Here is a 26,767-nt window from a genome sequence, read left to right on the forward strand (position 1 = left end):
AGTTTGATTTAATTATGGAGATATTATTAACAGTCTAAACATTTTAACCAGGTTTTTATATACCATTGTCTGATTTACTGGTACTACTTTATAGCAACTATTTGAATCTATATATATTTCTATTGAATAAATATTATATAATCTTAATTCTCTTATCTTCAGCTGTCTGAAACCCTTTTTATATTCCTTCATTTTAAGGGTGGGTGAAAGGATAAACTGTCAAATTTTTCTGATTACTAGATCACAATACAAATTCCATTTGTTATCTAAACAGATCAACTTGAATTTGGTGCAAGCCCAACCTACAGTGTGCCATCAATCAAACTCTTTATAAATATCATTTAGCAATCAATTAATGATCGAAGGAACAGAGACTATAACAAACTGATTAAATAAATCTTAAAAAAGAAAGAAAAAGCAACCTGAACATTAAATTTAAGACGAGTTTAATACAAATTTAATATCTTGTATGTTACAGCAATTGACACAATGCATAATAGAAGGCAATGAGACAAGCAATAAGGCTTGAAAAAAAAAAAAGAAACTAAACTAAATTTCCCTCATAATAAAATTACATTGTTGGTTTTCTATTTTCTACACCACTATTTTATATCATAGGTACATTATAGAACTATTGTGAACTGAATACCACATGTAATTAACCATGTGAAAACATCACATGTAAGTACACATTGGTCAAAAGACCCTTCTTCAGTCTGAATAATTATATTACAAATATTTTTTTGTGACATAATTCTCATGAATAGTTGACTAATTTGCGATGTGAAATTGATGCAATTTAGTACTCAAAATGCACCTAAATATTAAATGCAAAGCTGCAGTCAATTCATTTAACTGCCTTGCATCTCTTATGTCAATGTGCACTTACTGGAACATGTGTGATTATATTTATAGAATACAGTTCATTATTTATTATTCTAAAATATTCAACCTCCATTATCAGCTAAAAATCAATACATACAGAGTAATATACAATAAAAATTCAGCTTGAGTATTGACTAGTTATATAATGTCTGAGCCACTAGTCACAATATAGATTAATCTGAAACCTTAATAAGTAATCATTATCCTTTCATCTCATATATTGCACTAGTTGGTGTCGTGAGGTAGTGCTTTACTAAACCATGTTTTATAACATGGTGGATTTCAAACTAACGGTACTAAATATCTGCTGTTTAATCTGCGATTGCTTTTTGGCTTATATCAAATGTTTATTAAAGAACACTGACTTCAACTTGTAGTTGTAGCGAAATTTTAAAAATTCATCAGTTCGGTAGTGTTTTTCTAACCCATGTTTTATAACATGGTGAATTTCAAACTACTAAATATCTGTTGTTTCATCTGTGACTACTTTATGGCTCATATCAAATGTTTACTAAAGAACACTGACATTTACTTTTAGTTGTTGCTTACTTTTCAAAATTCATCAGTTTGGTCAAAATTCAATGTTTACTAAAACTATGCTAATAGTAGATTTTAATTTGCATCATATGAAGGTATCTGCATAGGACAGATTATTTCAAGGAAACACTGCTAAATGATCAGAAAGTATTACTTCATTTTTATGCAATTTCGCTGTGGATTTAGACTGGGCATGTTCATGTAACATCTGACATTTATCAACAGACATTTTATTGTTAATTACAAAGAGAATTTTTTTTGTAGTAATAAGAAATAAAGTATAGCGCTCCAAATAATCAATGATTGGATTCTCAAGCTTGGGGCTGTTTTAAATATATGACCTAAAATTCAAAATTTTCATAACGCTTTTACACAGACAAGGTATTTATTGTTGAGCTTGAAATAAGGAAAGGTAATAATCACCAATTGACAGAACAATTACCATGCATAAGTACATGTATCAAATATATATTGTTATAGATATTACCACCAATAAATTAAGAATATAATATTTTAATATTTCATTGAATATAACTGAACAGCACCCTTTCACCATTAATTAACAGTTCCTATAAAAGTAACTTAAAATATCCATGGAAAAGCATTTTATATGGTTAACATATTCTTATGAAATATTAAATACCAACCATTGTAGTCATGATAGTTTCAGTATTTTAACTTTTCTCTTCTTGAAATAGGTCCTATTATTTATTGTGTGACATGTATGCATTCAGATTTAAAAAAAAAAAACCAATACCATTGGCTTATTAATAATAAAAGTACTTAGCCGAATTACAAGGTGACAATAAACAATAATACCATTAGAGTGTACAAACAATAAGCATTACTCAAACAGTGTAATACATGTATAGCCTAGTAATTCAACTGGTCATCCTGTCTTTTGTTTGTCTCGGTGCCTGTATTTACAGATAGATACTCATTTGAAGTGTGATAGTTAACTTTTATTGGATAACATTACTACCAGATTATATATTGTTTTACAATATATGTGTACTAAATATTACATTTTAACATGATTCAGTAAAACGATTTCATTTTATCATTAACAGAAACAATATATACATACATCTATAGGGATAGAGACACACAAGATCTAGTGTAATACAATCAAAACAAATATTTTATTTTAAGTGTTCAAATGAAGTATAAAGATAAGAAAACTAAAACCATACTCTAAGCACCAATATTATGACTTTTTAGCACAAAATAATTTGTTTGAAAAAAATCACCATTGTAAATATTTTTGTTGATATAAATAACCTAACCACTTTCACCTTGTATGCAAACTCTACAACTTAATAACTATTATTATATAACTAAAAGTTTTACTACTAACATAACAATGCCGTTTTGTTCATTTAATGGCAGCTAGAGTGAAAATGAGGATGATAATCAAATTAAATATATAGTGGCTGTACAGACATTACAATAAGTTATTCTAGAAATGACAGTACTGCAATATGGTCCAGAAATTTGAGACATCCTGTGCTTTAGAAGGCACTCTTGCCTTATAGATTATTTGATCTGAGTATTGGACAAGTGTATTATTCTCCAATAGATATTCCAAATTTTGGCTGTAATCTTAGATGATCAAGTCAATTTGAATTATTTATGTAGTCACAATATTTGTTAGCACCTGCTATTCAATGAGAGAACTGCTGTAAATTTAAATGGTAAACTTTAAGTACTTAAATTCACTTTCAGCTATTTAAAACTCCAATTTCACATGGAAGAGATTCTAGTCATCATACAGAGTGAAAGATCTACACAAGTAGAGATGTTAAATGAACACACTATAATAGACCATATTGCAGTTTTCATCATGGGAAAATAAAAAAATAAATAGCTAGAATGTTTTCCTATGTAGAGCTTTAACACCTTCATCATTATATTCTCTTTTTGAAATCCACATCTTTTTAAATGTATCCAGTGATGCTAAAATAGAACCCCTGTAAATAAACCAAACATTCTTTTTTATAATTACATAATAAATCAACAAATATATGTATATCAAAATATCACCAATTGTATCTCTATTAAATGAAGGATGAAATCAGATCTTAAGTGAGGAAACATTCTGGTTCCATTGCTTTAAAACATAGGTTGTCAGTCTATGAAACATACTCATAAAGGATATCTCCAAAATCCCAGCAAGTTTTTAAAAAAAATCTCAAAAACTCTGAATTTGGGTACATCGGTTGATGACAAGATCAATAACTGATGGATGACTTTGTGATAGGGTTCAATTATTCATTTGTATAACTAATGAAATAAACCCATGAAATTCACAATGAAAATCTCTGAATCCCATAGCAAACATAAGATTTTGATGACACATGTGGTAATTGTAAGTAATTGATGTACAACTTATAATTTAGATAGGGTTCAACCTTATTACTAATAACCAACAATCCCAGTTATTTTGGAAAAAAATCTTAAAAACTCCAGACCTGCAGAGTTTTGGTGGCTCTATAAACAATTGGCTCTAAATTTTAATAGGGATTCATGTCTAGAAGTAGTTGATTAAGCCCAGCAATTTTGAAATAAAAATCTCAAACATAATTAACTTGAAGTTTGATCAAACAAAGTCGACCGGACAGATAGATCATTGAACATAAATCCATGATCTTCAAGTCAATCAAGTTGTTAGCTACCGGCATAGCTATTAAGACAAAATGGTCATTTTATGAAGGCAATAATGATTCAGAGAAGTTTAGAATGCACGGTAACAAATACTTAAATTCAGTGATCCTAAACATGAAAACACAAATCAGACAAGAAAATAACCTACCCTATCCATGTAGAATATAATCGTTCTTGCGGGGCAGATATCTGAAATATAACAAATTATTTGTCAAAATCTTTACAGCTATGAATACACTGTACAATTTTATTGGAAAATTTTGTTTAAGACAAAGATATGTATTTGAACTTTAAATAAACAAAGAAAGCAAATGAAAGCCCATGTTGCATGGTAAATTATAGGTTAGAAAGACCTTTCTTTTTAATGTCTATTTAAGATTTCAAAATTTCTTTTCCAAAAAATGTAATGAAGAATTGTGCCCAAGCATTTGCATTATTGCTGTATGTCCGCCTTGAATTTACATCAACTTTATCTTAACAATGAAAAGCCAAACCATATAAAATACCAAATCAGGATTTGAAACTTATTCATCTTGATTCCATTACTCTTACAATGGCCATCTTCATTAGCCAAATTGGTGTAGAAAAGTAGTATGTTAAACCATATTTCATTAAAGATACATTATGTAAGACTTAGATAAAGATAGGTTGCCAGGCAACGAAACACGCCCACAGCAGCTAACTCGTCCGGGCAGTCAACAAGAGTCGTCACATATTTTAACTTTTTTCGGTAATGCAACATTTATAATACATTAAAATCTGATTAGGAGTAACAACTCATTAAGTAATTATCAGAAAACCATTAGAATTTGTTTGGTTTTTATAAAGTTTTGCCCCATGCTAACGTTTAGTATAGGAAACTTTTAACATCATGGATTTAGCTGTTCAAGTCATAAAAATTCATTGAAAATCAATATACTTGTTTGTCTCAAGACCTTACACTCTGTGTATGAATCTGAAGTCAATCGGATGATAACTTTAGCTTCTAGAGGGTCACAAGGTTTTTAAAAGTGATCAAGGGCCATAACTTTGGCAGTAATTATCGGAAATCGTTGTAAATCAATATGATTCTTCGTCTCATGACCTCAAACACTGTGTATAAATTTAAACTCAATCGGATATTAACTTTAGCCTCGAGAGCGTCCACAAGATTTTTCAAAGTGATCAAGGGCCATAACTCTGGCAGTAATTATCGGAAATCGCTGAAAATCCATAGGCTTCTTCGTCTCATGACCTTAAACACTGTGTATAAATTTAAAGTCAATCGGATATTAACTTTGACCTCTAGAGCGTGCATAAGATTTTTTGAAGTGATCAAGGGCCATAACTCTGGAAGTAATTATCGGAAATCGCTGAAAATCAATAGGCTCATGACCTTAAACACTGTGTATAAATTTAGAGTCAATCGGATATTAACTCTGACCTCTAGAACGTCCACAAGATTTTTTGAAGCGATCAAGGGCCATAACTCTGGCAGTAATTATCGCAAATCGCTGAAAATCAATAGGATTCTTTGTCTCATGACCTTAAACACTGTGTATACATTTAAAGTCAATCGGATATTAACTTTAGCCTCTAGAGCGTCCACAAGCAATTGTGGACGCCAGACCGCCGGCCGGACGGGGGTGACAACAATATACGACCACATTTCAATGTGGGCGTATAAAAAGCTAACCATTCTTGCTATAATAGGTCGAAAATAGATAATGTAAAATGAATAATTTGAAAATTTCATTCAAATTACTTTATTGTGAGCGAAGATAATAGCCTTTGAATGTTTGACAAGACGTATGCAATAGTTTCAACCACCGTACTGGTTGTTCGAAGCTAAGTCTCGCTCCTCCATTTTTAGATTAAATCAAACTATGGCTGAACTGTTCTAATCTATTTAATATCGGAGAAATCCAATGCCATCAAGAGTTGATTATGGCCTGGATAAGTTAATTAATGTCTAATTAATAATTTAGAAAACATTTCAGGCCTAAAGAAAGACCTGCAATAGGCAGATTTGTCTCTTGCATAATGTATGTTTAACATTGGTGGTGAGAATTTTATAGATTATAACCTACCCTTATTTTTATGTCTTTCGGGGCTAATTTTTTTACTTCACTAAGCAATCGATCACCGAAACCTGTAAAAGAAGAAATGAACATACTATATTAATTTCTGGTATGTATCTAATCCATTGATTTGAATACTGTTGATATGTTAGTGCATGCTCAAAATAGCTTCCTCTGTAGCATTTTGGTAACAGATCTGTACTCTAAAAAATCAACAGACATCGCGTTTTACAACTGAAATTCAATAATTTTAAAAATATCATTAAGAATTCTATCTCATATCCCATTCACAAAATTCCATAAATCTAAAAATAAATGGGGAGACAACTCGGAAATTAGCCATCAAAATTTGGGTATGATTTTTCCTTTATGACCAGATGACCAACATATACAGAGCATGGTTTTTACTTTCAAATTATGCTAATCAGTCAATTTATAACGTATGTTGTTTACTTTAGATTAGCAAGAAATCTTTTCCAAAGAACCTGATAATTTTGAGCATAATCCTCCCAATATATTTATACAAGTATATCCTAAGTGTTTTTAAACTATAAATTTTAATGTATTTATCATGTTTTACAGGTAATTCTTTAAAATTCGAATTTTATGGCATATTAATTGACTGACAGGTAAATACTCAAGCTGTTCAAATTTATTGCCACTCAGTTTAAAAAAATGAACGAGCAGATATGTTGACAACAATATATATATGACGACTTAAAATGTGTGCAGAAAATAATTTAGCCATATTAACTTACCTTTAAATAATGTTGAACCTCCTGATAAAACTATATTAGAAAATAATGTTCTCCTAAGATCCATGTCTGACTTTTGTATTGAGTATGCTAGAACTTCATGTATACCTTGACATTCTTCACCTATTAAATCTGGTCGAAATAGTAATTCTGGTGCTTGGAAGCGTGCAGGACCAACCTAAATCAAAAATTAATCATTCATTGATTTTAAAGGAGCTAAATCCTATTGATTTGGGTAAAAATAAAGTGTTGAGTTGAGTTGATCTGATAGTTGATGGGAAAGAAGACTTTAATGTATGATAGATACTCACTTCATAAACGATTCAACACACAAATCTTGGAAACAATTTAACAGTTTGATCAACACTGTAACCCAGGTATCATTTAATCTTGTGTATCTAGCACTAATTTCTTATATATGTGTTTAATATCAAATCTTTGTTTAAAAATTCGTAAAAACTGTTTAAAATCACCATAAATTGTGACTTCTAGTGGGTCCACAAGCTAAAAATGTAATTTTTCGAAAAATCAGGGGCCATAATACAGGAAGTTATGTTCCGATATGCGTGATTATCTAAAGAAACCAAGATCTTTGTGATATAAACATAAATCTAAAGTTTCATCAAAATCAGATCAAAACTGTGGCCTCTAGAGGGTCCACAACCTTGATATATCACATATCTACACTATTTGCATTCAAGGAGCGGCCATATTTTGTCCAGCAGCTTTGGTCTGATTTTCATGAAATTCGAACTCAACCATCATTAGGGTGTAACGGTGATATATTCAAATCGGATAGAAATTGTGACCTCAAGAGGGACCACAAACTAAAAACACGATTTTTAATACAATCAAGGGCCATAATTCTGGAAGTTAAGATCCGATATGCATGAATATCGAAAGGAGCCAACATCTTTGGGTTATAAACATGTATTTCAATATTCATCAAAATCGGATCAAAATGCTGACCTCTAGAGTCCACAACCTTGATATACCATATTTCTACGGTGTTTGCGTACGAGGTGCAGCCATTTTGTCCGTTAGTTTTGGTCCAATTTTCACGAAATTTTAACTCAACCGACATTACAGTGGAATGGTGATATATTCAAAGGTTATCTTAAATCTGATAATAGTTGTGACCTCTAAAGGGACACCAAGCTAAAAACACGATTTTTTTCGTACAATCAGAGGCCATAATTCAGGAAGTTACGAACCAAAATCTTTGGGTAATAAACATACATTTCAAGTTTCATCAAAATCGGGTGAAAATTGTGACCTTTAGAGTGACCAGAAGCTAAAAACGTGATTTTTCGTACAATCAGGGTCATAATCCATAAAGTTATGGTGTGATAAGCCAATATTGAAAGGAACTGAGATCTTTTTGAGATTGACCTATATTTTAAGTTTTGTCAAAATTGGATAAAAATTGTGACCTGTAGAGTGTCCACAAACAATTTGTGGACCGACAGACTGGGGCGAGGGCATAATACGTCCACATGAAAATATGGGCGTATAAAAACTCTGACCTGTAGAGCATTTACAGAATTCTGGATGAAAAAACAGATGGGCTGGGGTCATAACAACACACCTACAACCTCTAATTCCACACTTAAAGAATATGACGAGAGATAATACAATATAAAATATACTTACTAATATGGTACTTCCATCTGGTAAACTATATTGTGCTTTGTCTGTGTCAATACTTTCTTCTTTTAATGGATTTAATGCTAAATAACACATTTTCTACAAAAACAAGATAAAAAAAATATTCGATAACTGTCCAATTTTTAGAATAGGTTTATGATATAACTTAATTATTAATTAACACTTGAAGTATAATGGTCACAAGATAATATATGTGACCTGTGATAGCAAAATGAGTCGGTAGCCACAAGTCTTTTATGATATCAACAAAAGGTTAAAATAGGCTATATATCTTTTAAATGATATAACACGAAAGATAAATTGACAAATAAAGCCAACTAAATTTTTTTTTATATAATTTTAGCTGATTTCGACATTATTGTTCCTATATCGTACACAATGACTTGCAACTTCTGACTTATTTTGCTGTAACAGGTCACATTTGTCATGGCATAAATATATGTCATCAATTATCTTGGAATTTTAACATTGGCAATTATGCATGAACAAATGATTCAGCAAAAAATTTAATTATCAGTTTTAGTGCTAAAGGTAGCCTTGCTCTGCAACGCCAAATGAGAGAGAGAGAGAGAAATGGGGTTTAACGTCCACTCGACACAAACTAGGTCATTTCGGGACTAACATATGGTTTAATTTTATTTCCATAATTCGCTTGCGCGTAGGGGTCTTTAGCTGTGGGAGGAAACCGGAGGACCCGGAGAAAACCCACGAGGTTGGACAGGCGCCCCTACTCCTTGCCACGTACAACCGGGGATTCGAAACCACGCCAGTCGACTCAATGACAGACTGTATGATACAGCGTGCGCACGCTAACCATTCAGCCATCCAACCCCCCACGCCAAATGAGGGTATAATATCAGGGTTGTTGCAGTATTTATGAACTGATGCCTTCTTTTATTTCAAATCATCTCTTGATCAATGTATCTTTCAACCATAATATTATTGAATGTAGGCCTACATAAAATAAACATCACAACTAAAATGTACCTCTTTAATTGTTTTAACTACTTCAAATTCTGCTGTAGTGTGAAAATCAAAACCTTCTTTTCTGAGTAGAAGTCTAAGATATCTAGATACATCTCTACCAGCTATATCTACTCTCATTATACTATGTGGCATAGCAAAACCTTCATATATTGGTACAGCATGTGTTACCCCATCTCCAGCATCTAATACAACACCAGTAGTTCTACCAGTAGCATATCTAAAAAATTCACAGTATTACAGATCATATACTGCCAAAAAAGAAACTTAGGCCTTATGAAATTGATGTGACCCAAAGACTATATAATTATGCCATCATGATGGAAGTTATATTCCGTACTTTTGTTACAAAACAGAAACACTTAAATAAATGTGATTGGTTGGATTTCACACATTACATTATTCTAAGGAAGATTAGCACTACTCAAATTAATAAAACTCTGTTTACCTAAGAGAGGGTATTTCTGACAAAAAAATCAATCAAATATCAGTTACTTTTTGCGAAAATAAAACTGTTTTAGAGCTCCATTAAAATAACTCAAAATGTGTTTGATTATCATTGGAAGAAATACCAAACATTAATCTATTTTAGTTAGATTAATATCAAGTCATCATAAACATTGGATCATTGACTCTACCGGTATTAATATACTTCATATATGAAAATTAAACAGATGGTATTGATATTTCATGACACATTAAATGTGCAACATAAAATAATTATATGACTGATAGACTTACAAACTTAACACAGCTTGCATTGATATGAATAGTGCAGGTACATTAAATGTTTCAAAAAATATTTCGGCAGCTTTTTCTCGATTACGTTTTGGATTTAACGGTGCTTCTGTTAATAATACCGGATGCTGTAAAGTACAAAAATAAAAAAAATTCTAATTTTATTTCCATTTTGCTATCATTATAGTTTCTTGACAGCAATTTAAGTGTCTTGTACTAAAAAATTCAGATCTGATTACACCACAGGCACATTGGTAGACCCCACCCTAATGTTCATATTAATATACATAAACTACATACATGTATTACTATACATAACTTATATTCCAGGGCTAATAGTATTATAGATAGATGAGGTATAAGATGCATTTAGTGATTCATATGTAACAAATTTAAAATTATGAACTTCAAAGAGTGAATACGAATTTACATCCTCCCCCAAAAAATGGCTGTCATTTTAAGACTACCGGTAACATAAGGTCATTACTTAATTATATGACATGATAATTGGGTCTTTAAAGATACATTATGGGAGATTAGATAAAGAGCTGGTAGTTCTCACTATAATAGTTAAAAACTAGATAATGTAAAGGGAATTTGCTGAAAATTTCAGTCAAATTGTTTCAACCTGAACCAAGTATTTAGCGATTGAATTTTGGACCTAGCCCCAATCATCATTAATAAAAAAACATAGTCTCGATTATCCATTTTTTGATTTAATCAAAAGAAGCAGATCGGGTACTAATCCAGAAAATATCGCAGGCTAGCGATGCCATCGAAAGTTGATTATGGTCTGGGTAAGTTAATTAATGTCTAATAATTTAGATTACATTTCAGGCCTAAAGAAAGACCTGCAATTGGCAGATTTAGCTCTTGCATAATGTATGTTTAAAGAGTGGTAGAAAATAAACAGTCTGGCAGGCACTCCTAATTGTTCTTTACAATTGTGGGATTGTGGATTATGACCACCCAACCCAATCAATACCTTTCTATAAAGAATGAGAATTTTGTTTAATTTTAGATGAATATACCTCTTCCGAGAATGTTTGAAGTTGGTCTTTTGAATAAATATACTGCCAGATTCTTTCCATATCATTCCAATCTCTAACAATACCATGTTCCATAGGATACCTTATAGACAACAATCCTCTGTGTTCCTGATAAATGAATCAAAGATTTTTAGCTTAATGTTTTTAAAAAAATTGACCTAGTTTTCACATATACACAACCATAATTCAAACGAATCAAACATTTCGTGCTTGGTAATATGGGTAACTCTTAATTGCGGATTACAATCGGTGAAGCCAATCCTTAACTTTATTGGTTTCAAACTCGGGACAATAATTATTCTTATACCACAGAATTAGTAGGTTGATGCATGAATACTTCAATGAAACCATCTGTTTCATGTTTATTTTTCGACTGGTGTGGTTTCGAATCCCCGGTTGTACGTGACAAGGAGTAGGGGCGCCTGTCCAACCTCGTGGGTTTTCTCCGGGTCCTCCGGTTTCCTCCCACTGCTAAAGACCCCTATGCGCACGTGAATTATTGAAATAAAATTAAACCATATGTTAGTCCCGAAATGACCTAGTTTGTGTCAAGTGGACGTTAAACCCCATTTCTCTCTCTCTCTTTCATGTTTATTTTCATTCATGCAGTGAGTACAGACCAGTAAGTTTTAAATTAGACATGATCACAATTGAAGTAAATGAAATTAATTGCTCAAAAATTAAATCTGCAACATACTTTTATTCACAAGTGAATTCTCATTATATTATAAATGTGACAAATTCTGGTTAAATGAGACATAAGTTCAGTTACAGTCAATTCTCTGTTTCCAAATGACTTGTCTTCAAAATGACTCTATTTTTATTTTCCCAACACCCAAATATCAAAACATATCAGAATTGCACAAAATTTGTTGTTTTTGCTTACTAAGAATTTTCATTTGCCCAACACCAAAGATCAAAACATATCAGACATTTGTTGTTTTGGCTTGCTATGGAATTTGATTTGTAATTTCCAACATCAGAGCTAAATATCTCATCCATTTTGCGAAGTAACTGCCCATATACTATTGGGGTTTTTAATTGGTTAAGCATAAGAAATACATTAAAAGTCCTTAGATAATATGCATACCTCTGCTTCTGGGCCCAGAAATATGTCCCCTTCAAGGGCTCCTGCCATAACACGTACATGTTTGGGTCTACCAATACTATAATAAACATATGTTCTACATATTTAATGGTACTCAAGGGTAGTCAAATATTCTCCATCCGTTTCAATTTGCATAATCTTTTAAAGATACATTATGGGAGATTAGATAAAGAGCTGAGCAGTTCTCACTATAATAGTAAAAAATAGGTTGCCAGGCAACGAAACATACGCCCACAGCAGCTAAATCGTCCGGGCAGTCAACAAGAGTTGTCGCATATTTTTAATTTTCGGTAATGAAACATTTATAATACACTAAAATCTGATTATAAATTTAAAGTCAATCGGATATTAACTTTGGCCTCTAGAGCGTCCACAAGAATTTTTGAAGTGATCAAGGGCCATAACTCTGGCAGTAATAATCGGAAATCGCTGAAAATCAATAGGGTTCTTCGTCTCAAGACCTTAAACACTGTGTATAAATTTAAAGTCAATTAGATATTAACTTTAGCCTCTAGAGCGTCCACAAGCAATTGTGGAAGCCGGACCGACAGACGGACGGGGGCGACGACATTTAAATGTGGTCGTATAAAAACTAGATAATGTAAAGGGAATTGGCTGAAAATTTAGAGACTGAATTTTAGGGCTAGCCTCGATCATCATTACTAAAGTCGATACGATAAAATACATATTCTAGATTATCCATTTCTTGATTTAATCATGAATGAGCGTTGAGCAGCAGATCAGATTCTAATCCAGTAAATTTAGCAGGCTTGCGATGACATGAAGAGTTGATTATGGTCTGGATAAGTTAATTAATGTCTAATTAATAATTTAGATAACATTTCAGGCCTAAAGAAAGACCTGCAATTAGCAGATTTAGCTCTTACATAATGTATGTTTAACATTTTTAGTTTACATTATCATTACGGTAATGTTAATCTTATCCAGAATATATACCACTGGTACATTAATTAAAGATTTCATTTAAGATTAAAGGTGACTGTCACTGACTGACTGAGCGTTACATTTATTATAAATTAGTTTAGAGCATCAAATACACTTACTAATTTGGAAATATATATTTTGGAACCTGATCACCAGCAAACCCAGCTTTTATTACACCGGACCCCTGTAAGAAGTAATAGATTTAGCATTTCTTCATATATATTTAAAGAATATAGAAAATGTTACATCAAATGAGAATGTGTTATTATAGGCCTACAATTATTATAAGGGACATACATCAATATGACAATATGCAAAAGTAATTCTTCAAATATTTTCTTTAAACATGAGAGAAAACCAAACTAGTGTAGGATTAAGTGTGTTCTGAGAACTCATTGGTCTACTTCAATTTTCAAAATTCATTTTTGTTTGGACGCTTCATAGCCGGTTTTCTATAGTCATAGAGAAAGCCATGTTGAACTTTATTATTGATTTCCTTGATTTTAAGAGACCTCCCAGAACTTAAGAGCAAAATATTAGCATGCCTGGAGATAAAGCAATTTTTTTGAATCACCACCTATCTTGGGAGTGGCTTGTATGATTAGATCTACAATACATGATTTAAAATGGAGAAACAGCCAGAGCAGCAGCACCAATGACATGTTTTTATCAGTATTGTTATCTCTGTGGTGAGGGAATACAGTCAAGTAGATGGATTATCAGCACACTATTTAAGCAACACTTATTTTATGAATGCATCTTCCATATAACAGTAAATAACAGTAAATATTATCGACAAATTACAAATATGAGTCATTCATGTCACTTTGGTGCAGACAGGTGCTACAAAAATGGCGAATTTAGCAGACGGTTTGTTTGGGGAATCAATCACAATTAGTTTTAGCATCGCATTTTACAATGTGTGGAGGACTCACATTGTCTATGACAACAGGCTGGTTTGCTATTACATCATAAGATTCCATGGAATAGGCACGATATGCCAAAAATTCGTCTAAATCTCTCAAGTTCTGCCTTATGATACTTTATAATGCACATAGACCAAATACGTTATGCATCATGGGAAAACCGGATGTGAAAAACGCTTATCGCGATTTAATCCGAAATATGTGTTTCTTTAAATATGGATTATTTCTAAACGTAAAATTATGAAAACTCCGTTATATTTCATTTCAAAGGCTCCATAGAAAGATTGTTAAAATTGTATTGGTAATTGATAGGTTAGTCTTGATAATCCAGCTCTGTCACTGGTAACCAAATTTTAGTGGGCTGGTTCAACGAGGCTACTTCTTGGGTGGTCAATGTTTTGGCTGTTTCGCCAAATGGCTTGACATACCGGTGAATGATAATTCGATGTAAATCAAATGAATAATTGTAATTGATAATTTCAAGTTCATTGAGAAATCGTGGTTTAAGACGATTGTTACGCAATTTAAAAGAAGCTTTATAAAATATTTAGATTTCTTTTGTTTTCATTTCACGTGTTGATGCCGGGGGAGGTGAATAGAATGTCAAATGCCAAAATGGAGGAGAGAGAACATTTTTACTCTTCTTCGTCTAATTTCAGTCAACCTACAATGCCAGCAACCCCTCCTGGATTAGAGGCAATTTACTCAGCATGTCGAAGACTTTATCCGAGCCAACCAAACCCGTTACAAGTCACAGCATTAGTAAAATATTGGTAAAAATACTGATTATATTTCACTATGATGATTTGTTTGGTTTTCAATTGGGGTACATAAGCAGGGCTATAACTTAGTATAAGATCATTGAATTCTGCCGGACAAAAAAGTTTGTTTATTGTTTTGTACCATGAAGATATGTGGTTTGATACATGTCCAATATGTTCATATTTGGGATACATAACTTAATTTACTATGGTTATTGAATAATTCTCATTCTATAATAAGGTGACATAAAATAAATTGATGGTTAACGCCCACTCCAGCCCTAATCCCACTTACTTAGAATTTAGTCTGGAGATTTTTAATCTGATGTCTTGCCTTTTTTTACGATGGGGGGGTTGGATGGCCGAATAGTTAGTGGGTGCGTGCTGTATCATTAGGTCTGTCATTGAGTCAACTGCTGTGGACACTGTGGTTTTGATTCCCCGGTTGTACTTGACAAGAGGTAAGGTCGCCTGTCCAACCTCGTGGGTTTTCTCTGGGTCCTCAGGTTTCCTCCCACTGCTAAAGACCCCTACGCGCAAACGAATTATTGAAATAATATTGAACCATATGTTAGTCCCAAAATGACCTAGTTTGTGTCGAGTTGATGTTAAACCCCATTTCTATCTCCCTCTCTCATTTTTCATGATATAAGTGATGTAATGTTTTGCCATTTTTAATGATATGTGTATGGCAATCTAAGGCAGCTCGCTGCAAGGCAGGATTGGGGCAGCCATTTTGTTCAGCTATAGACACTCATCAATTTATTGGCTATAGGCTATCGAGTGATATACCCAAGATGGAAGTTAATACCCTTCACAACCCAATAAATTTGGGTTTAAAGTCCTACTTTTCTACACTATCCAGGCTAATGATGCCGAGCATACTCCATGCAGTCTATTCTTATTTTGCATTCCTACATGTGAAGAGATCTTTGTGTCAGCTTACTCTTTTTTTACCCATCCAAATGACTAGTCACTGTTCCTTGCAAGTACATGTGTATTTATTTATTTACATTGCATTATTTTTTTTGTGGTCACTTTATATTTATATTTAGATACAGAATTTGTAATAGTCATATATGTTGGAGTTATTTTCATATTGGTTAAGGGTAGTCTAATAGAATAATCACAAATATTGAAATCAGACTTAAATGAAAACAGATATTGTATCTGATAAAAAAAAAATAGTTAGATTAGAACTTTATGCAGTGTAGACCAATGAAATATTTATTTTATTGGTAATTTGGGTTCAGAGCTTCCAAGGAGAGTGATGTACATGTACATGTGAAAGCTATCTTTGACATTTAGTTCCAGTATGGTCGGGAAATAAATCTGAAATTGGCAAAATCATTGAGGAGGCGTAATACTCTACAGTAATAACAACATGTAGGCGACATTGATAATTGATATTGATATTGATATCAAGTGATATCCAAACGTATAATAATTTCATCTTGGTTGTTGATTGGTATTAAGTGGGACAAAAACATGTACCTCTTGCTGAGTTTGAAACTAAATATTCTAAATGGGCAGTTATTTATTTGAATATAGATGATTCTGCTGATTATTTTCAGGTAGGGGGTATTTTTGTTCAAAGAGGCATATTAAAGTAGTATTGTTACCACATGACACTTGGTTGATCAATTAATATTAAAATAATCTGTTCACTGTGGAAGAAAATCAGATTGAATTCAATCAGGATAAATATAGATCGATCGAAAGACCGTAATATTTTCACTGATATTTAAAGACCACGTAAGATCAAAAATCTAAATTGCATGTATGCATAGCCCATGGTCATTATATCAACTTTACGGCAAGTTCACACCAATCTGATTAAAATTAAGTATCCGACACGCCAAAACGCTTTTCGATTTTTCAATTACGACCTTAATCCGGTTGATTGGCTGGTGACGTCACAGGCACTACACATAGGATATACATTATCTATACAATATCTCACTGTATGTACAATATAGCACTATCAATACACACGGCAACTGGACAAGCGTCTATTGACGGTCCAATTACCACGTGACTGGCCTGATCATAATCACCGAATTATCGTCTTTCATTGGTATAGATTAGACATTTGTGATTGGAATATTTTAGAGTGAATTTAAAATGCCGTATCATGCCGTAGATCATTTTAAGCTGCCTTTGTTTAAATAGGCCACGTGTCAAATGAAGATGACTCAAGAAATTAGCGCATTTACTGGTAATTTGGATAACCTCGTAATACTTGATATCCCAAACTTAAGTACAGAAATACAAATGGTGCCAGTCATTTGTCGATATATTCATTATTAGCTATATATAATAATAAAAACCATTTCTATACATAAAGAACAACTACAGTGAATATGGAATTTTCCGATGACTATGCATAATAAACATGTACAATAGATCGCACTCATTTCTCTGCCAATCAACGCTTGGTATCTTATTACCATGTACCGTTCCATGTACTCCGGGTGTAGTAAATGAAGTTAAACGTCGCCACGAAAATTGCATGGGATCATTCGTGTAGTTCCTGGTGCCGTTTGGTGAGTGATAAAACTGTCAATGCAATTGTAAAATACTTTTATTATAAAGAAGATAAACGATGTTAGACATTATAACCTAATTGTATCAAAAACATTTATCCATCCATCAATTAAATGTTGTTTAAACGCCAATCAACAAATAATACGAGGCTACTTGATTACAAAAACACCGGTGAGCAATAATTATTGGATATATAGTAATTTTAAACAACTTATTAGTAAAACTAAATTATTTTATACAATTAATGTGTGTGTATGATTCTACCATTAGTTCGTTCGTGAGGTATTACGCACACTTTCCACTTTTATCCATCCATCAATTAAATGTTGTTTAAACGCCAATCAACAAATAATACGAGGCTACTTGATTACAAAAACACCGGTGAGCAATGATTATTGGATATATAGTAATTTTAAACAACTTATTAGTAAAACTAAATTATTTTATACAATTAATGTGTGTGTATGATTCTACCATTAGTTCGTTCGTGAGGTATTACGCACACGTTCCACTTAGTGACGTCTTTGATCTGGCCGGCGTAAAAAAAGATAATTACCTAATCAACATTCTTAATCCCACTGACACTCACTGCTAACACCAACGTGTAAATTAATTTATGGCCTATGCCTGTATAACATCGTTGTTGTTGTTAGTTAGTTGTAATTTACGTCCACTTCCACCGAGGTGATATCGCAGACATCGTATAACTTTTATAGTCGGATTGAGTAATTAATGACAGATATTAACGACACTACACTTTATGTGGAAAAGCGAAGTGCTCGCAGTAAAAACCACATAGCTGGACCCGTATATTATTTACATATTAAAAGTGTTCGTCCAATAAGTTCCATATTGTAAAAAATTAATTAAGAGTTCAAGACTTCAAAGTTTAAAAGTTGTAGGCACTCTAAATTGGATCTTAAATCAAAATGAATTACAAAACAAATTATTCCGTAGTCAATTGTTTTATTTAATTAGGGGGATTAATGAATCCTTCAGGCGTTAAAGAATACACCACCGGCTGTATATAGGTAATTAAGGAATAAACATTCCGAATATGCATTCGGTCACTGTGACGTCACTGGCGTCTGAGGGGATTAAGAGTGTTTTCGATAATTGACAAAGTCGTTTTCACGGAAGGTCAATTTTTACGACTTTGAGTGAAGATAGCTGAATTAATTTCAACCAGATTGGCGTGAACTTGATATAGTAATTACTGGCTACACCCATTAAAAAGTTTTTCCACCCATCTTATGTGCACTTGAAATATACGTTCGTATATGCACAAATAGGAAATATTATTTCAAATGTTGTATGGCAGAGTCCTTTCAAATGTCAAAATGTTCAGGTTGTAAATTTCAAACTGTTCACAATTTACAGATACCGTATATATCTGTCTTTTAAAGCTTGTGAAAAAGCCCCAGTTCCGTTCCGTTAATGACATGGTTTGTGAATTATATTTTAACAGGTTAAATGGTCCAGATCCATTAGATTATATTAGTATGTATTCTAATAATGGTGATCCTGAAAGACACATTCCACCACACTGGCATTATATTAGTTTTGGTTTATCAGATTTACATGGTGATGGTAGAGTGCATGAGTAAGTAAACTTTTATAATTACCTGTGTATTGAGTAATTTCATACATTACATGTGTACCGATATTGATAAAACATTTAATGATAGGATTAGGAGCGTTTTAAAAGTTTTACTAAAATTTATCAATGAATATTTACCAAACATAATACATTGCTAAAAAATCATGAATCACAGGCCATAAATGATTCAGTCTGATTAAAACATTGATCCTAATTCATTTTGTTTTTTATAGTTCAAAATTTCGTTTTACTTGTCTTTAAACTAGGGTCTGGAAGAGTTGTTATATAACCAGCATTCTGGTTGAACTGAGGGATTAGCCAATGAAACGGTCTGTTATGGCGAGTTCTTGGCGTGCAATGCACAGAACTGTGGATAAACCACTAGAAACATCAACGCTTATGTCATAGGGTCAAAAGCCACTCGTAGACCCCTGGCGCGACCTTCCAGTACTACCGGTCAGATCTTCATGTAGTGTAGGCCATTGAAAGTATAGAAAAATGAAACGAAATATAGATCTGTATTTTAATCAGATTGTAAATGATTAATTTTGCCCTAAAATTTGAATGTCTGAACACATTTGGGGAGCTGCATTACACTGAATAGGGTAGCAATATTATACATGTATGTAATATTCTTTTATTGTTTAATTTTGAAGTACAGAATATTATAACCTGCACCAGCAGGTTATTTATACTAATATATTTTAAATCAAGACAGAAAAAAAGAAATCTATTTATTTACATTTTACTGGCCGTATGTTATTAAACTTAATTACTTGTAACATTAAAGATTATATTATATTTTTTGTTACAGAAGCTCAGCAAATGAAGGACCCAGTGGTTATGGCTTTGAATTAACATTTAGATTAAAAAGAGAACCAGGTGAAGCTAATCCACCAACCTGGCCAGCAGCTTTAATGCAATCATTAGCTAGATATGTTTTTCAGTCAGGTAAATTTCTGATTTTTTACACACACATATAACGGGAATGTATATGTAGTATGTATATCAGATTTTGATGAAACTAGGCATGTGGCTTTATATATCCAAGAGTTTCAATTATTTGAAAACGTTTTAGCATTTATTTGGCTAATAAGGTATACACCCCAAATATAATAATTGTAAATTCCTTGGAGTCTGAATGTTCTATCAGTTTAAATGAAACATTATATATGAATGAGAAATGATTACAACTTTGAATGCAATTCTTTAGTTATTGAAGAGTGATTTCCCAGATTTAGTCCAAAATAGCTTGGGAATGCATTGAAGGGAGAATTTACTATATTTTAATTGAATATAAAAGCAGTTACCATTAGTACATAATATTTAATATATTTAGCTATTTTCAAGTATGAGAAATGTTTTATTTTTCAGATAATGTATTATGTAGTGGTGATCATGTGTCATGGCATACTCCTTTAGATGGTAGTGAATCTCGTATACAACATATGTTAATGACAGAAGATGCCCAATTACAACCCATTACAACACCATTTGGTTCGGTTAACTTTGTACAGATTGTAGGAGTATGTAGTGAAGAATTACGGGCATCACAACACTGGAATGGTCCTGGTGTTATAGAATTACTTAGATCCAAATCAGTGTAAGTAAAAGATTGATCATCTTTGTGTTACTCTTCTAGTATCTGAAATTTTATTCAATGTACTCTGAAATAATTGAGACTACAATGTATTTACATATAGATTTTAGTGTCTGTCTTTTTGAGGGGCCTGCAGGTAGAAATCCTGATTTCCAGGCAAAATTCTGAGGTCCACATAACCATAGAAATAAAAAAAAATACCATATGTTAGTCTTATAATGATGTGATTAAAGTGTCAAAGAAAATTAAAATTCTATTCGAATCTTTTAATTAATATAAATAAAGTATGTACAATCTACCATGTTTGTGTTCAAACAGTGCTGGTGGAGCTTGGTTAATAACAGACATGAGAAGAGGAGAAACTATATTTGAGATTGATCCACAATTACAGGTAGGAATTATTACTTCTGCTACCCTAGCATTCATTGCCATTCAATAGTTCCGGAGTTAATTTGACATTCAATTAATTTAGTCCCAGGTTTTCATTTCAGTTCTTGAATTTTGTTTTGATATAATTTATTGCTACCGGTACCCTAAAACAAGAAATTAATGCAAATTTATATACAAAGAAACCTTTTCAATTTTAACAATTTCTGTTGCTTATGTCTAAAGTTATGTCCCTGGTTTAATCTAGTGAACTCTCTGCTGACAAAAATGATTGTCTGATTAGCTTGGAATTTGTATGCATTGTTTAAATTACTGAAACGAAGAATCCTATTTCAACAATTTCCCTAAATTACCTTCAGAGCTACATGTATGACCCTTGCTTGCTATGTAAATCATCTTATGTTATGTTCTATTCATAGTTCGATAATCTTTATAAATTGCTTGGATTACTGCACAGCTGTGGACGTATGTTTAGTTTCCAGGAAACCTATGGTATGTCTTGGAGTAATGTTATATGAAATTGATTGTTTCAGGAAAGAGTAGATCAAGGTATTGAACAAGAAGGTTCTAATTTAAGTGGTGTAAGTAGTCGTTGTTCATGGGAAGAACCTGGAAGTAATGATGCACAATACGATGATGACAAGGAAAATAAAATACATGACAATAGAAGACGTGGAAGTAATGATTCAGCTGGTCGACCTCATATTTCAGATCATGGTTAGTTCAACTCCTTTATTTCTTTTCTGTTGAATCACTTATTAAAATGTGGTGATTTTGTAGATTGTTATCCACTATATTTTGTGAACATTGTAGAGACTACATTTATCATTTGATCTTTTTAAAAATTGTATGTGTTCTTGACATAAGTAAGATGAAGAAATCGATTGATCTTCAGAATTTTCTGTTAATTACAATCAGTTCTTGCACTTAAGAATTATGTGATGGCTGTAGCATTAAACGATTTCGTTTAATTTGCCTAAGATTAATAGGAATTGTTTAAGTTAGTGATCTAAAGTTGGCATTTAACAGAGATAATCTTTAATGTCATATATAATTTTATGATTGAATGTGAATTTGCTGCAAACGGTAATTCTTTTGTCTACAATTGTCAACTTTATTATTGTTCACTTCTTGACTAAAATTTATTTCAGATTCTGAACAAATTAAAGCTACTTTGAAAAAGGGTTTAAGTACTAGTCGAACTAATCTTCCATTTAAAATAGAAGGAAAAGAAGCTGACTCTCATACGTAAGATCTATTTCCTTTGTTTTGCTAGTACTCTAGCACATTGTTTAAAACATCAACTGTTATTATTTGTCCACCGAGGACTATTTTCAATGATACCTCCATTGTAAATAACACATTTTCAATGTTATAAAATTTCATAACCAGATTTTAATTAAAATCACAATGTATTATTTTATTTATAGGAATCGTAATCAATCAAGAAAAGAATCATTTGATAGTACAGTCAGTTCAGAAGGTCCTACAGAATTAACCAGAACAAGATCATTAGATGCTATTCATCTTAAATTTAATTTAGAAGCGGGTTTATTATTACCATTAGCACTTAGGTAAGGTTTTTATATCTCTATACTGTTATGCAAGAAATTATTAAATTGACATTTATATTTTTGTATTAATTTCATGCCACATTTTTAGTAGGTATGCAACGGATACAGTATTTGTGGAATAATTACAGTTATCTGACTCAGATTAGTTATGTTTAAATTGATTAAAAATATTTTCACTATTATTACAGGGGTCGATTACGGCATGGTAGACATTTTACATTTAAAAGTGTGTTAAATGATGTAGCTATAACATTTGTATCATCTAGTGTCGTGGGTTCATTTGCTGATGAAGAACATCCATTTGCTGCTCATGGCATGTGGTTACAGGTAATTAATTCCCCATTTTGTGAAAATGTATGGAATACAGAGAAGCTAAATACACATGTGTATGTAGCAAAAATGGGAAGATAAAGGTAGCAATCTGCATATATGGATCATCACCTTTGTTTTGTTTTAAACACTATCTGGATGTTAATATCTTTTAATCCGTTTAGAGTCTGCAAGTTTTATTAATCTTTAGTGTGTATTTTTAAGACCTTAATATCACTGTATATAATTAAAGATTTAATGTAATTTCTGTGTTATTCTTTTAATATAATACTTGAATTTGAAAAGCAGTTCTTTGTACCTGATTGCCTTTATTTCTGAAGATCAATTAAAGCTCTTATATATGACGGTACTACAGTTGTAGCGGATTTGCTTTAGAAGAATCTTTTGACACATGGACTATATAAATGGGCTGAGATAGAACCTGTTCTCGTCAATCGATAAGATTCCCTCATAATAATTAACTTTTACTGTTCTATCAGACATCCATCATTAAATTATCAACAAAACACACAATTTGATCCTCTGTTGACTATGTACTTGTCAACTAATCTGCAGTCTGTTCAATTTTATTGTCATGTTGCGCAGCCATGTTTGGAAATAGGGGTTTGAATAATATACTAATTTTATGGCGTGCACATGAATTTTTTTGGGGGAAAGGTGTCTCGTGGGAAAGAAATGTTTAATCCCAGTGTATTAAACTGTACAAATTGGCAGAGAATAGAGGATGATTGCAAGTAGTGCCCATCTTACGGAGAAAAAAGTGCTGATAAAATATGTATGTTAAATATATGTAATGTGTGTGATTTTGTTTATTAGGTGTTATTAACAGATGATTTTATAGATGAAATGATACATGAACTGGAAGAATTATCAAATCCTGATGATGTAAGTCTTATAATAAATTATTCCTGAAATATTTTCTTAATGATACATTATGGAAGATTAGATAAAGAGCTGGCAATTCCCACTATAATAGTTAAAAACTAGATAATGTAAAGGGAATTTGTTGAAAATTGATCCACTTTGAACCGAGAATTTAGCGATTAAGTTTTGGTCCTAGCCTCGATCATCATTACTAATGTCGATACAATAAAATACATAGTCTTGATTATCTATTTCTTGATTTAATCATGAATGAGCGTAGAGCAGCAGATCGGATCCTAATCCAGTAAATAAATCGCAGGCTAGCGATGACATCGAGAGTTGATTGTGGTCTGGATAAGTTAATTAATGTCTAATTAATAATTTAGATAACATTTCAGGCTTAAAGAAAGAATTACAATAGGCAGATTTAGGCTCTTGCATAATGTATGTTTAATGTAAATATAATAGTGGTCTAATTTCAAAAGATTTTTTACAGTAATGCCATGTGGGCCCAATTCAGTTATTTTATTTAAAGATGCATTACATGTATGTGAGAATTAGATATAGAGCTAGCAGTTTAAATATAGTTCAAAAATAGATAATGAAAAATGAATATATTGAAAATTTCCGTCAAATTACTTTAGTCTGTGTGTTTATGATGAGGGTTTGAAGTTTTGACAAAATGTAGTGTAGATTGTTTATTATCACAGCAATGGAACTTAACAATCAAGACTTAGTCTTGATTATCTATTTTATAGTTACATGTAAATGGCAGCAATGTTCTAATCTTCTTAAAATTGGATTGATGTTAATAAATGTTTAAATAATCATTTATATAACTTTTGAAGGCAGAAAAAGACCGGCAATGGGCAAATTTACCTCTTTTATAATGTATCTTTAATATGAAATGTATAAAATGTTCAATTTATTTCTAATATTTTGCAGGCATTGTATCCCAAAACATACAGCTGGCCGGAAAGGAGATTATGTGTAACTGTTTTACCTGATGAAATGTAAAAACACTAGACATGGTGTAGTATGATGGCAGACATTATTGTCATATAATGATTGGTGCATGAATCAAAACATTAAACTGTGTTTATCAGAGTCCATGAAACTAAAGATGGTTGTTTATTTATTTTATTGTATATTTGTTGGATCATGTCTGTGCTAAATACATTAGTGATTGTGCAATGGATATCATCATTATACTCTAATGTGAATCATCTTATTATGAATTATAGAATCCTGACTTATCTTTGTCATGAAGCCAAAAAGTTAGACATTTTCTTGAGTGTATTGGAGATGTAGTGCTGTGTGAACATTTCTCTTAAAATCTCATGGACACTACAATATATGTGGGTTATGAAAGACTTGTGTTCTCTTCCAGTATGTGTACTGTTGTACCAGGCTTCTAATTTTACCCTCATCAGGATGAAAGAACTCTGTAGCTTTTTATCATTATTCAGTTCAAAGTTCATTGTTGAATTTTTTTACCTAATTTAAATATTTGTATTTTGGTATTTTACATGTACATAGTAAACATTTTATTACAGTTCACAAAAATCAAAATATAAAATTACTGAACTCTGAATAAATACAAGTTATAATAATATACTATTCAAAAAAAGTAGGGGATATTTGATTTTTAAGTGTTATTAAAGTCACCTAATGAAACTGATGAAGAAACAAATGACAAAATGAAATGAAGTTCACATTCATCGATTTATTCCAAATGATCGTTAGACTAAGTAAGGCACAGACTGACCATTATAAGGGTAAAATGATACCCGGGGTCAAACAGCAAAGTTACCACAGCATCACAACCAAGTCAGTAACGGGTAAATCCTCCTCTGTTTGCCAAACAAGCATTGATCCGACGTGGCATACTCCTAATGAGACGTCTAAGGTCATTTTGGTCCAGATTGTCCCATTCCTGTTGCAACGCAGCAGCAAGTTCTTGGACATTGGCAGGACGTTGTTGACGTTGACGTAACCTCTGTCCAAGCATGTCCCAGACATGCTCGATGGGGGAGAGGTCGGGACTCAGTGCTGGCCAAGGTAATGTGGTGATGTTCTGTTGTTGGAGGTAACCTGTAACGATCCTGGCCCTGTGACATCTTGCGTTGTCATCCTGGAAGATGAAACGGCGGCCATGACGTCGTGCGAACGGCACAACATGGACTGCCAAGATGTTGTCCCGGTAGTACTGGCCTGTAACACGCCCTGCAACAACATGTAAAGCCGTTCTTCCAGCAACAGTGATGCCTCCCCACACCATAACAGAACCACCCCCAAATCGATCATGTCTGATGACGTTAACGTCTTGGAAGCGCTCGTTTCGACGACGCCACACCCTCCTACGTCTGTCCAAAAAATCAACAGTGAACCTTGACTCATCTGAAAACATCACATTGCTCCAGCGTCGATTATCCCAGTGTTGACGATCCCTACACCAATGGCCCTTGCCTGAATGTGAGGATCTCTCAAACAAGGGATCACGCGAGGACGTCCGGCGCGAAGGTGACCCCTATGCAGTCGATTTCGAATCGTCTGGCCACTCACTCTCACACCAGTGTCTTTTTGAAGACGAGCGCTGATCTGATTTGCTGTGATGACACGATTTCTCAAGGCCAAGGTACGGATAAATCGATCCTGGGCTTGAGTTGACGCCCTTGGTCGACCTGAGCGTGGTCTGTCCTGTACAGATTGTGTATCACGGTATCTGGACCATAGCCGGACAGACTGAGAAACATTCATCATCCGCGCCACAACCGCCTGTGTT

General features: G+C 32.7%; 2 protein-coding genes across 2 annotated transcripts; one reads left to right on the forward strand and one right to left on the reverse strand.

Moving 5' to 3' along the window:
• Nucleotides 1-429: 429 nt before the first annotated feature.
• On the reverse strand, nucleotides 430-14,489 carry LOC126815790 (alpha-centractin). Its single transcript, XM_050541728.2, has 11 exons — nucleotides 14,329-14,489; nucleotides 13,513-13,577; nucleotides 12,431-12,506; nucleotides 11,323-11,448; nucleotides 10,295-10,419; nucleotides 9,557-9,773; nucleotides 8,555-8,647; nucleotides 6,905-7,079; nucleotides 6,156-6,217; nucleotides 4,235-4,275; nucleotides 430-3,392 (listed from the first exon to the last, which is right to left on the reverse strand). Exons 1-11 carry the CDS (start codon nucleotides 14,374-14,376, stop codon nucleotides 3,290-3,292), a joined length of 1,131 nt encoding a protein of 376 aa, XP_050397685.1. The 5' UTR covers nucleotides 14,377-14,489; the 3' UTR covers nucleotides 430-3,289.
• A 413-nt stretch (nucleotides 14,490-14,902) lies between these two features.
• LOC126815788 (suppressor of fused homolog) lies at nucleotides 14,903-25,883 on the forward strand. Its single transcript, XM_050541725.2, has 11 exons — nucleotides 14,903-15,092; nucleotides 19,096-19,230; nucleotides 20,042-20,178; nucleotides 20,602-20,830; nucleotides 21,146-21,218; nucleotides 21,748-21,931; nucleotides 22,366-22,462; nucleotides 22,645-22,788; nucleotides 22,977-23,115; nucleotides 23,935-24,003; nucleotides 24,928-25,883. Exons 1-11 carry the CDS (start codon nucleotides 14,920-14,922, stop codon nucleotides 24,997-24,999), a joined length of 1,452 nt encoding a protein of 483 aa, XP_050397682.1. The 5' UTR covers nucleotides 14,903-14,919; the 3' UTR covers nucleotides 25,000-25,883.
• Nucleotides 25,884-26,767: the final 884 nt, after the last annotated feature.

The sequence above is a fragment of the Patella vulgata genome, chromosome 3 (assembly GCF_932274485.2).
Source record: "Patella vulgata chromosome 3, xgPatVulg1.2, whole genome shotgun sequence".
Classification (NCBI taxonomy): domain Eukaryota; kingdom Metazoa; phylum Mollusca; class Gastropoda; family Patellidae; genus Patella; species Patella vulgata.

Bases quoted from the DNA above. Each gene is read 5' to 3' on its own strand.
- LOC126815790 (XM_050541728.2), bottom strand. From the start codon at position 14,376: ATGGAATCTTATGATGTAATAGCAAACCAGCCTGTTGTCATAGACAAT. The intron at 13,578-14,328 runs GTGAGTCCTCCA...TACTTCTTACAG, and splicing joins AGCCTGTTGTCATAGACAAT to GGGTCCGGTGTAATAAAAGC. The intron at 9,774-10,294 runs GTAAGTCTATCA...TGAATTTTTTAG, and splicing joins ATGCAAGCTGTGTTAAGTTT to ATATGCTACTGGTAGAACTA.
- LOC126815788 (XM_050541725.2), top strand. From the start codon at position 14,920: ATGTCAAATGCCAAAATGGAGGAGAGAGAACATTTTTACTCTTCTTCG. The intron at 15,093-19,095 runs GTAAAAATACTG...ATATTTTAACAG, and splicing joins ACAGCATTAGTAAAATATTG to GTTAAATGGTCCAGATCCAT. The intron at 23,116-23,934 runs GTAATTAATTCC...TTTGTTTATTAG, and splicing joins CTCATGGCATGTGGTTACAG to GTGTTATTAACAGATGATTT.